The following is a 12956-nucleotide window of genomic DNA, read 5'->3' on the forward strand; positions in this document are numbered from 1 at the left end:
GTATCTAGCATCAACAAGCTCACAGACCAAACCGTCCTGACATTAGCCGGGAAGCGGGCGCGGGTGAGCGTCTCAGTGGGCGTTTTCTGCTACTCGCCGAACATCGCAGTCCCGGCGCCGTAGCAGAAACCTTCCTCGCGTCTGTGCTTGCTGCATACCCGAATTGTAGCCGATGGCTGTCTGCCGGTTCTAAGTTTCGCCATGCAAGCTTCATGCAGCTCCTGGTCCTGCGGCTACGTGTGAGTAAGGCTCACACCGGGCTCCGTTGCGTACTTCCGGCACTGCGGCACCGAGCCGTAGCCTACCATGCTGCACGCCTCCAAAGGCAGCCACTACCTATTATAGTACTTCCAAATGTTGTCAAGCAGACATCCAAGGCGGTAAAGCTACCCCACTTAATCAGAACCGCAGCACAGGTGGGACGTTAAACTTCCGTTTTCAGCTCGCTTCGGCGCTTCCGGAGCCGCCGACGCGGCCGCTGTGTCCACGTGATCCCTCATGACACGTCACGCCGACGGTGGCGCCAGCTTTTCTAGTGGTGGAGCTCGCCACTAATACGTATGACGCGTGGCCTGCGCATTTCGGAGCCGGAAAGAAATTACTACGCGCGCACTCCGCTGCGATGGAGAGCAACGACGTCACTACTGGCGCAGCCACTCGTGCGCCTTTCTTTCTCTTCTTTTTTTTTTTGCGAATGCGCATGGGATTGAGCCGGATGTGTTTTCGGCGCACAGGCAACAGATGGACAGCCGGACGAATCGGCTAGCCATATATAGCTTCGCTGTAAAAAGGCATCTGGTAGGTTCCGTGGCATTCCGTCTCATATTATTGTTTACGCATGACCTTGTAGAGCACTAAGGTGGGTTTTATAAGTTCGAAAATGACTATACTATGACGAAGCATGATTTGCACTATCTTTAGGATTAACAGCCCATACGCCATTGCGAAAACGGGCATATAAGTAGAACACAGGGTCTTCAGAGTTTTTTTTTATGCAAGCCAAAAGGTAAACGCGAGCATCACAAATACAGCGGTATTGTGGCAGTGCAGAAAAGTCTATGCCACCAACGCCTTCTGCTCGCCTGTAGCCCAACGTGTACCACGGCACCAAGTGACGCGGTCCTTGAGTTCTCTCTGAATCGGGGACCAGGAGCTCGTCTGGAGGAAACGAATAAAACGTGAAGCCATGCGTTCGCATGGCTTGCGGAGTGTTATTGCAGTTTGGAGCGATGTATAACTCGGAAGAGGGTTAGTCCCTCTTTCCACGAAGCTTTCACCCATGCTTTTAGATAAAGCATCGGCAAACAGTATTGTTTTTTTATTGTTTATCTATCCGTTGTCAAAATGGTGACGACACCTTCAGTAGTTTAAAAAAAAAATCTGTTTCAAGTATTTGGCGAATTCGACGTCATACTACATTCAGTCGTATACACGCGAGCTGCATTGTGTCTGGTAAGCTGATTTATTTTTATTCCCTCTCAGGAAATAGCAGTATGGTATGTGGGGACACAGGGTGTTCCCCCGCTGTCTACGTAATCCGAAGCGTCACGTGACAAACCTTGTAAGTATATAAATGCTGCAATGGGGGCGGCGCTGGGCTATTCGCCAGCGCTTCTGCAGTCAACCGACTGCTAACATGGGCTCGCCCAGCAAGTCGAAGTCCATGACACTCCTTACCGAGTCTGACCTTCGCAGCCTTATGGAAACCTGCTCTAAAAATGTCTTCTCTTCGAATACTACCGACGCTGTAATGGTAAGCCAGATTGTACACTCGGAGATAAGGCATAGCTAACGCTTGGCTGCAGGACTGGGCCGACGGCGCTCGTTTCGCGTAGGGAAATAGTGCGCAAGCATAACTGAAGCAATGACTGGGCGCGTATAACTATGTCGTCTCGTGTACACCACCGCAATTTCGTTTATTTTTAACGAAGCACACCGGTTTGCAGTAGCTTCTGATGAAATTAACGAGGCGCTCCAAAGTGCCCATTGGCACCAGCTTTCAGTGGCTGGTGTCAGCGGTACTGACGCGATGCGGCCGGCGGACGCTCATGGAAGTGTGTTTTTCGACCAACTTTAATAGCGGGTTCCACGGGATATTTATTTCATATGCTGATTATTTTTTATTCGAACTTCATACTTTATTTTCACGGTTGTTACCTCGCGACATGGGGCACCTTTATGCATTGCAATGCCAACAACTCCAGCCCGTACATTATTACCCTGATATTGTGTCGGAGCTACTTTTCTGATTGTAATTAAATAAGACGTATGGCCGGTATTTACCGTTGCCCGTGCTACTTCCATACGTAGCGTATCACGACACGACCTTTCTAATTCGAATATTAGTTTAGGGCCATGGTGTCATGCATGAGCGTCGGAGGTAAAATCTGGTTGCCGTTATAGTGTGATACCCCTCGCAACACCGCAAGAGGTTGGCATGTTTAGTCACGTTAAAAAGATAAAATCCCCAGCGGGTCACATTTTTTTATGCAGATTTATGCTTTATACGTCTTTTGAAAAAAAAAACAAGCGAATTGTTTAGGCGACCGTAAAGCGAAAAATATTTTTGTATGCCGTTTTATACATGGTCTACCGTTGAATGCATGGATAAAAAGCACAGATTTTCACAAATACACTAAAATGCATAATCTTTTTTTCACTTCGTTTGACACGGCTACGGCGCGAAGAACGGCAAACGTAGTCGTTCATTAGATAATACGGCCCCATGGACGCGCGGCCATAGCGTGAGGCATACCGTGTGGGCGTCCGCAAGCAAACTCAGCGGCGCGAACCCATCAGAAAAAGAACGAAGCGAGTGAGCAAATTGCACTCACGAATTATTAGATTACTACAGGCAAGTTTCAATCGATTATCGCGCGTCTCGCAAAAAAAAATGTAGGCGTGGCAGCTGTATCGCTGGTTTGTTAGCGCCCGTCTGTGAACAAATTTCACGCATACAGGACAGACCGTGAGGGCGAGCATGTCTCCCTATTGCTTCGACTCATTAGAAATGGCTAGTATTACCGAGGAACGAAACGCAGCTCGCGGGAATGGCGACATTAAAGTACGCTAGTGTGGGTGTGAGCGCATGCGACAGTCAAATATAGGAGAAGCGGCAACAATCCCAAACTACAGCGCTGGCCGCCATGATAAAGCTCAAGAAGTCAAGGAGTGGTCGCAAATTATGAATTCTTCTCTAAAAGTATGCGAAGCTTGCAGCGCCTCCGGAGCGGCGCTTCGTTTAAAATAGCGTTCCCCCCCCCCAGCGTTTTTTTCAATAATTTCACTCGCCACCGCATATATATATATATATATATATATATATATATATATATATATATATATATATACACATACACACACGGCCATGACCATTTGGGATTTGGGGCGCTATTCTCGACACGCATGGCGGTTGCACGGCCGCCATTATCCGCCATGTTTACTCTCTGATTGGCTGTCGAGGTCACGTGCTTTGAAATTTGTGGCGGGAAGCGGAAGTATTGCAAAATGCAATTTTGCGTTTTCATCAAGATGACGAAACGTGACGTGGAGCTGCAAATTCTATGGACTAATACATTTTTTCTCGTGCTTGGCAGCTATATTGCGACGTTAGCGCTTAAAAAAAAGTGAGCGGTAGCGTACAGAAGCCAGTGCAATGTATCTGCAATTTCGCGAATATGTGGTGGCGATCCAAGATAGCCGCCATGCCAGCTTGCTGATTGGCTGAAGGAATATGCTGTGGGGAGCGTCACGGGAAGGGCTGTTTCGTAAACGTCATTTCGACGATGCGTGACGTTGCGCTGGGTCGCGATTGCTGAGATTTTCCGCCATAATTTGTGGTGCGACTAGCCGCGCGAATTATGCTAATAAGCAGCCATATGCAATGGCAGCCGAAAGGAATGCGTATCACCCCTATTTCCCCGTCGTTTGGCGCCATGTAAATCTTTTGTTCATAACGCGTTCTCATAGTATTTGCATCGCTCTTGGGTGGTGTTGGAATTTGTGCTTGGAACCATCATTTTTTAAAAGAACGCGTTTATACGAAATAATATTTATTGAACATAGCAAACTTTCGGCAATGTTGTCCACTTTTCACTGCTGCATTTGCATTGCAATAAAGATTAATGCCTTTTCGCACAATCAAAAGTTATGACAACGGCGTTTTTCCAATATATATATAAAAAAAATGTACGCAAGGCGGCGCCTTCAACTTTCCTCCCGCGGTGCGAGTAACCAGCGAAGTGAACATGAGATGGCAGCGCCGGCGCTTGCGTCGCGCTAGTGGATATCTCTGGCGCGCGCAACGCTATCGGTGATATTCGGCCATTTCTCAGCCAGCCGAGTCGGGCTGAGTCACTTGCGTTTCACGAGATAGCGATAACGTGGCCTAGAACGCGCGCGCATCACCATTGGTAGGGCGCGTATGTTTTCTCAAGGTAGAAAACAAGCGCGTTGGCGCCAACATACGATGACTGATTCCATTTCCCGGGGACACGCATCTTACCTTATGAAGCAGACGATGGCTTGTACGCAGCAGACGACGGAGGCGAGAAGCGTTTTCGACGGAATAATCATGCAGTTTGACCTAGCTGCTATATGTTCACAGCGGAGGAAAACTGTTTTGCTTTACCGAGAGCCTTACGTTCAGCGCCTTCATTTCAGTTTCTTAGGCAAAACGTCAAGTTGGCGTCACGTTAGGAAAGCAAAAATGGGGCCATTGGCGCCATTTTATTCGCGTCGTGTCTACGTCACGCATCGAAGAAAATGGCAGAATGTCCAGAATAGCACCCTTGTTTCTGCCGATACAGCGGTTACCCTCCAAGGGCTAACTTACTCAGCCTAAGAACTGACGACTTCTCCCTATGAGCGCGATTTTCCGCAGATAACGCCTATAAGCGGAACACGCGAGCAATGGATTGTGCTGCCTCCTAGACTCCCGCACATTCTGGTGCGCAGGTTGTTTCCGTACTCCTTCCTCGAAGCGCTCAGCCATTACGGTGCGAAAGAAACCGTGTACACTTCCCCGTGATTGTTTCGAGCCCATCGCACGCAGCGTCAGGCGTACGCAGCTGAGAGGCACAGCCGCGGCGCTGGTTGTTGCGAAATGGCGATAAAGCGTTCGCCCTTCCCTGCATACTGCGTCACTTTTCGCCCACTTCGTGCCAGCATTCCCTGCGTGTGAGACGTTGCGATTTCGTCAATGCTCATTTATTTCAGACGCGTTGTTTCAGCATGCGATACAGCTTTCGGCGACCGACTCGGTATTCCTGTGCACTATATTTATGGCACAATGGCGGCAATTCGTACTTGACCTTCCTCCCAAGTTCGGTACTGTACTTTCGCTTGCTGTGGTCTGCGAGCAGAGAAATACAATGCATAATGTTTGCATTGCGTTGTCCAGCATTAGTTTTGGCATCTCCGGCGGAACTGTGACCCACTTCGACTGATATTTGACCTGGTAGAAAGAATACCGTCCTCTAGAGCTGTACTGAAGCGCAAAACGGCCGGTTGTCTGTGTTTGCACACCTAATGCTACTACTAAATCTCAACTTGTCGCTTTCACGGCATTCCAGCAAAACGTTACCATGCCCGCTGAACATTTGCACGTCTCGCTTCTGCTCTTCAAGAACGCGTTGGTATGCTTGGCATGCGAAAGAATAGCTGTTCGCATTTATCGCATTTCGATGCCATAGCGAACCCTGAGTGTGGGACTCGTAGAAAAAGGAAAGAACGTGTGAACTGATTCGTTCCACTTCTTATTCAGGTTTTCTTTTATTTTTTTCTGTCCCTATGCCACGCCCTGTGCAGAGTAGCCTACCGGACACTTAATCGGTTTATAAGTGCAATCTGGTTAAGCTCTCTGCCTTTCACCTCCTGATTCTCCTCCTGTTCCTGACGGCTTTGACCACCCTTAGTTTCTTGCACTTACGTTATTGTCTGCAGTGAGGGGTATCTGCAGTCGTCTTTTTTGTTTATATATATATGCCACCGAGCTTAAAAGAGCCCCTTAAAAGTATTTTTCACGCTAGTTTGTTCAAACTCTTCAAATTTCAGCGTTATGAGCAATGTTCTGTTGTACATGCTAATACAGAGCGTTCACTTCACCCATTATTTCTCCTCATAATGAACATAACTCTTTGGACCGTACTTAATCTCGGCTGCTGCGTAATTCAACGTCCTGACCTTGCTGCTTGCTGACTGTGTTGCGTACGCAGCCTTGTGCAGTATATTGCATCCACAAATGTTTCCCTGTCGCCTAGGCTTATCAGGATCTCGTGCTTAATTTTTCATTGGTGTACATCCGGGTTTATAACGCCGAGTGAAGGCGAGCGGTGATAGCAGACTCCGTGAAGGCCACACCACTGGGATGACGTCTACAAACAAGTACACTCAACGCTTTGTGTTGCGTCCTTTAACGCGTCAGATGCCGTTTGTCCGCAGTTGTCCTAAGATACAGAATGACCTCAATATTTCCGCGAATTTTTCAAAAATTCGCCTGTTCAGAATAACCTAAGTCCAATCTTTGAGCACGAATATTCAGAAAGGCGGAAATTGCTTGCCCGAGCAATAGGAAGATATATTCAAGTAATTTAAAAATTAGCTAATTACTTTACGGCACGCATTGCGATTTACGAATTGTAGCGGCTGAGTTTGCAAGGCGTACCCATTTGGAATAATTTTAGAGAATAATCCTAGTGTGGAGATATGCGCCATCAAATTCGCCGTAAAAATGCACTGTTGCACTTCTTTCTTTAACAACCCTTTCTTGACCCGCCGTCATTGTTGGGCAGCGGGTCATGTGAAAGGTCTCGGCATCGAATCGTGGCCACGGCGGCCGCATTTCGTTGGGGGGCGAAATTTGAAAACATCCATGTGCTTAGATTTAGGTGCACGTTAAAGAGCACCAGGCGGTCCAAATTATTCCGCAGTACGCCACTACGGCGTGCCTCATAATCATATCGTGATTTTAACTTGTAAAACCCATAATCTGCCTTTTTTATGCATTAATTGAAACACGAAAGTAACTGCAACGCCCATGTATTTCGTCCTACACTTTGGGAAGTATCTTGAAACTGGTGTCATCCCGGAAAATGACTAACTTAATGCGTCTTGCAAGTTCACCGGCTACAATTCGTAAATTGCAGTGTGCGGTAAATAAGGTTAATCGGTGAATTTTTGGTAATTGGTTGAACGTGTTCCACTTTCTCGTGCCAGTAATATCAGTCTCTTCGAATTATATTATCTGACGCAGGCCCCTTTCAAAAAATTCCGGACAACTTAAAAAAGATCATCCCGTACAGCAGTTGGATTCTTAGTAGGCTCTCGCTGTTGCCTGAATATCGGCTGCTCTAACGGCTCACTCGTAGCCGGTAGTAGATCAATTGTGCATCCACGACGGTGTGCTGCTCACAATATTTCCGTGCTGTTCTCCATACCCCTGAAAGCCTATGCTACGCCTGATTTTCAGTGAATTGTTGTAAGCGTTTTCTCAATAAAGCAAAATAGCGTTGCCGAAAGTAAAATTTAACAGGTTCAGTTTTTACGCTTGACTTCGATTTTCTTCAGATGCAATCACTGCACTTTGGTTTCCGGGGCTCCACAATTCCGTGTGACTTCATATCTTACTCCAACCTTTCTAATCGTCTCCTTTCGAGTATAGACGCTTTCACTGGGAATTGACTGTGCGCATTTATTTTACCCACCCGATTCCAGCAACCACCTCCCTGGTTCCTTTGAAAGGATAATACGTGGATGTTCTGCTTACGCCTTGCGTTGATACGTAAGATTTCTAAACCTGCTGTCTCAATCGCTACTAGCCATCTGCGAGAGCACTAAGATAGCAGGACAGTTCAAGCTTGGCTGCACGAATATTCCCCTGCTGTTTATTGTTGCACCCCAGCCGCTCGAATTCTTAGCAGCAGTGTCCCATTTCAGCTATACTGTTAAGTGTAATTTCCAGAGTCACCGCACGATTTGTAATTTAACCTCCATCGTGCAAGAGTCAACTGCGCGCTCTAGTACACAGCACGGCTTGCGCGAACTTACTGAATGAGCGCACCAGCTGGACGAAAGCAGGAGTTGAACGCTGGTGTGACTACAGCACCGCAGTTCGCCGGCGGGTACTTTTTCTGCGCACACAGTATGCTTCTTAATAAACTCACAGTCCACTGTCTCTCTGCTTTCCAGGTTTCCATGTTTGATGAAATTCAGCGGATATGCGTGGAGCTGTTTGATAAAGACTATACAGTCAAGGTAGGCAAAATATCGTCTCAATATACAAATGCATATCTTGAAGCCACCAGCACCTACTACCTACAGTCGTAGCGCCGAAACCACGATTACTTCTGAAAAAATCTCATTGGCAGCATTATTGCGAGACCTTTGAGTTCACCCGCTTGAGTTTCCAAAACACTGCGGCTGGGACTAACTCGCTTCGTTTCAGCTTCGGTCCGGAAGCTGTTGAGCCCACTATCAAAATTCGAAGGCGCGTGAACCTCCAGTTAGTCTACCAAGCCCACCGTCTTTCTGAACGAGTTGGGAGAGAATGGGGCGGAGTCGCTGCGCACGGCACTCGACCGCGTCACCCCTCGCGTGAGGGTTGTAGAAGCATAGGAATGCCATTTCTCAAGCGGTAATTCTTCACGAATCGTCGCCGCTTTCAGAATATCGGGTAGGTTTCCAGCCTCTTTCGTGAGCCGATCACGGAGATAGTGCAGTCTAAAAATCTGGACTACTTTGTGATACTGGCGTTCTATTTTAACGTGCCCACGGACTCACCGCTCCGGCAGCCAGCGTCCAAGCGTAAACAAATTCGACCCCTTCCGCAATGCCAGCACGTATAGGGATACACGCATACCACACGCACTAAGAAACGTCTCCTCCGTGGTGTCTGGGCGGAGTCATATATTCAAGGAGCAAAAGCCCCCACATTTTCTGTCGCAACAGCTGTTACTCGCGCATGCGCACAAACGTCCGGCGCCTCCAGAAGTGCCACGCCCTGCTGTACTTACTAGCAATTGTAAAGTCGCATCCGGGACACCACGGCCGCTGGTGGCCCAAGTGGCGCAAACTCAATAGCACATATATCAGCCCATATTTTAGATGACGCTGTCTTCGGGATTGGCCCACGAGAAAGGCTAGAACTTTACCCGTTACGAAAAAATCGTGCTGACTCGCTACTGAAGACTATTTAAAATAATTTGACTGCAATACAAGCATTTTTGCTATAAACGCATGTTTTAAGTCATCTTGTTCTCTCCCACAGATCATTGACAACAAAGGTGGTTCATTGAGTGCCACTTATCCTAGTAAAATAGTATTCCTGGCGCCTCCGGCTGATGACGGGCAAGTTCATATCCGTTCCGCTTTATCTTTGCTGTCTTTATCCTATTGTACTCGACGTTTTCTTGTGCCGACTTGGCGTCATTTTTTCAGCAAGATGACTGAGCCTAGCTGGCATCTCATGAGTGAAAAAAAAGTTATGCAGATCCAACGCACATTTTGGAGCCAGTCAAGTGAAGCTTTCGTGAAGCGATTAATGAAAGTGTACAAGTTCGCTGATTTCATTGTCCTTGAGTTACAAAAAAAGATTGCTCTCGTGCACCTGTGGTACGCAGTGTGACAATTCTCATATTGCTTTGTGTTCATTTATTTTGCCCGGCGTTGAAAATCAAATAACATTAGCCATTTTGCATTTGTTTTATGAACTGATTAACTGTTCTAATAGCCATTACACCCTCCAGGAGTCATCTGCTAGGTTTTGCAGTTGGCACAAAACTTGGAAAATTAACGTTAATTTAATTTTGATAAAGCCGTTCTTAGCTCCTTCTGTAACAAATCTTCAGTTTTTCATTACTCCATCAATAACCGTGCTGTTGGTAGGGTATCAGAGTACGAGTATATCGGTGTCATTCTTTACTCATAACATGTTATGGTCTAAGTGCATTTATTGCATATGTGAAAAAGCACTGAAAAGTACCTTACCTACGTCGTAAACTATAACTCTCCCAAAGATATTAAGCTACTGCTACATAAATCTCTAATTCGTCCTGCTGTTGACAAATCTGTCGTTTAGAACCCTTATAAACGGTGTGAGATTAACAGGCTAGAAGCAGTTCAGAAAAGAGCGGTAAGATTTGCCATAGTTATGACTTTTCAGCCTCTTCCGCATTTCGTTACTCGAATTTAGCTTCGCTCTATTCACGTGGCCGCATAGCATCATTAGATTTCTTGCGCAGCGTTGTGAACTCCTCGGTTATATTTTCAAAAAACAACTATACTTAGCTCGCGCCAGAGTCACCGACGAGACATCACAACTTAAAACTTGATGCCGTACTTTGCGTGCACTAACATGTTTATATTCAGCTTTTTCACTCGTTCATGAGAAGGCTAGAATTCCTTACCTGGGTCTAATCGTTTATAGCCATCCGAAGTGTTGCATCCGCCATTCAAGATGTAGGGTCATGGCACATAACCCTTATCTCTGTATGGTATTTTGCTGTTCATATTTCCATGTTACCCCACTCCTACAATAGCGCTTATTGCACTGCAGTATGCACAGTCAGAATAAAAAAAAAAGTACCTCCCCCTTCATGACCACTGCCCCGTCGTTGCTATGTGCCATTGTGTCGAAATCATCACTATAACTAGCACACGGCGATCATGTTGTAGTTAGTTCGCGTTGTCACGATAAAACTTCATGTGCAATTGTGGCCAATGGCCCGAGCATAGGACTGCTGTGCTGGGGTGCCAAGCCCCACCCTTTGGATTGGACATGTAATTCATTTTTTTTTTTTGTAATACGAGGTTCTCGGCACAACACCTTCAGCGGCCACGGTCGCGAATGTCTGGGAAGGTGCGCATAGGATTCGCGTTATTAATCACTGTGATGATGCACACGAACAAAAAAAAAATCTGCAGAGCTTTTTTTTTTCTATCACAAAGTTGTAGCCACGTATTGTCTGCTGGCAATAGCGTCGTGCAAGCTTGTTATGAAGTATGCCTTCTTTACTGCATCTAGTGCAAGTTGTTGTAAGGCAAGCGACATGGCATATCTAATTTAGTAATGTGAACTGAATGTTGACATTGATAGCCTTTCACCCAACTTTCATATACCCATTTTCTAGATCTTGCTATCGATGGCTTGGTGAAGGACAAGGGCTCCGCTAAAAATTGAGGGCGCTATCCACTGGTCCAACTCGGGCCCGATATCGTTGAAATTTTTCCCTACTGCCACTACTGTCCGTTGATGCAGCACCGGCATTGACAACGCAGCCAATCAGACAATCCAGTCAGTGCTCTGCTTAGAACTAGCATTCACACCGCAGATGCTTTTCGCTCTTACCGCCGCATACTTTATTTGAAGGTCCCTATCAGAAATCACCAGTCCTCGTCTCCTTCCCGCATGAAATAAAGGAGCGAATGCGCTTCATGTCTAAATAGCGTTTAACGGCTCAATTGCTGCAAAATGGGTTTGCATGTATCACGAGGATATTATTTCGAGCGCTGATCCTGATTAAGTTGATTTGCCAAGGGGACACAGTTTCAAAATATTCTGTTAGAAATTGCCTGCTTAGGGCGTTCATGTTGTGTGACGCCGAGAAGGGCACGTAATTAACCATGAGATTCCTGCTCACTACGATTCAATGAAAACTGCCGAGTAGAGATCCGGCTCATCTTTTTCTTCATTCAGCGGCGATAATAGCTCGCTGTCCGAGTCCATGACTTCCAGCGTTGAGCTCTTCCCGGAATTGAGCATTTCCGCACTTCCAAAGCCCCGTCGTCTAAAAATGAGCGATAAAGCAGACGGCTTACCTTGTTCGAGTGATCGTAAGGGCATTTAGCTCGTTCTTGATAAAAGTATTTCAACAAAACTAGCAAAAAAAAACGTAAAGAATTGCATAGCGGCGAGATGCCCAGAGCACCGGTGAGTCCTAGGCACTCTTTCTCCATCGTTATACTTTAGATTATTAGACGGGAGGGGCAGGGGCAGCCCATCCCGCCTTGAATAGAATAGTCACGAACTGGCTGCTGTTCCTGTTCTAACGAACACGTCTCTAAAAAATTTCCCTTACAACTTCCAGTCCAACGCACGCGTACGCAAGCATCTGCTAACAGTTTCTTGCACCTTACGTAGCCCGATTTTCTCTTGTCGATGTAATGGAGTGCTTCTGTGCAGGGAGAGTGCCGACAGACGTGCCAAAGAACTACGGCAACACATGGAGAAAGCTCGAGTTGCCAGGGCACGGACGCGTTTCGTCGTTCCGGTTATCCTTTATGACGGCAAGGTGTGTAGATTTCTTGTCGTGAGCGTGAACATTATCCTATGCTTTGCGTGGAAGCTCAAGTACTCCGGCAAGATTTATGCAGCAAGCTTCTATTCTAACATACAACGTTTCATTGTGTTCTGAGGACTATTTCATTTATTCTCTTACTCTATTTCAAGCCCCATCCCCTTACTTACACTTGGCAGCGTATGCGTATGAGTAGTTATGTGCATGCCGCCAAATATAAGCACTTTATTGACCATCTTCCTTTCTACTTCTGCCTAGCATATATGCAGGTCAGCCACGCTTTCTGGAGGAATGGAGATCTTCGGCCGAACTGTGACCGAGTTCGTCTACGGTATGGATTCAGTTATTTGTTGCGCTTTTTCATAGTCATTTGACAAGACCTTTCTTACGCTGATCAAGCAGCGTTAATTTTCGTAGTTCGGAAAATTAATTTTATTCAGCGATGGTGCGGCAGACGAGCGCCATTAACTCTCATTGTCCTAATGTTTACCGCGGGCGTTGCATACCGAACACTCGCAGCACTGATCGATGCAATTTTCCCCCAATTTGATTCTACAACGACCTTCACATATGCAGGGGCTTCAGCCAGCCTGGGCACACAAATCTTGGATTCCATGCGAAAGAGTAAGTGTTCTCATAATAACATATTCACTTTCTGTAATA

General features: G+C 46.5%; 1 protein-coding gene across 1 annotated transcript; it reads left to right on the plus strand.

Annotated features, from left to right (window-relative positions):
* Window positions 1–1634: 1634 nt before the first annotated feature.
* LOC142576364 (phosphatidylinositol-3,5-bisphosphate 3-phosphatase MTMR14-like) lies at window positions 1635–12114 on the plus strand. Its single transcript, XM_075689260.1, has 4 exons — window positions 1635–1753; window positions 8188–8253; window positions 9266–9345; window positions 12084–12114. The coding sequence occupies exons 1-4, from the start codon at window positions 1637–1639 to the stop codon at window positions 12112–12114; spliced, it is 294 nt and encodes a 97-aa protein (XP_075545375.1). The 5' UTR covers window positions 1635–1636.
* The last annotated feature ends 842 nt before the right edge of the window (window positions 12115–12956 follow it).

This window comes from Dermacentor variabilis, chromosome 1 (genome assembly GCF_050947875.1).
Source record: "Dermacentor variabilis isolate Ectoservices chromosome 1, ASM5094787v1, whole genome shotgun sequence".
NCBI classification, from domain to species: Eukaryota; Metazoa; Arthropoda; class Arachnida; order Ixodida; family Ixodidae; genus Dermacentor; species Dermacentor variabilis.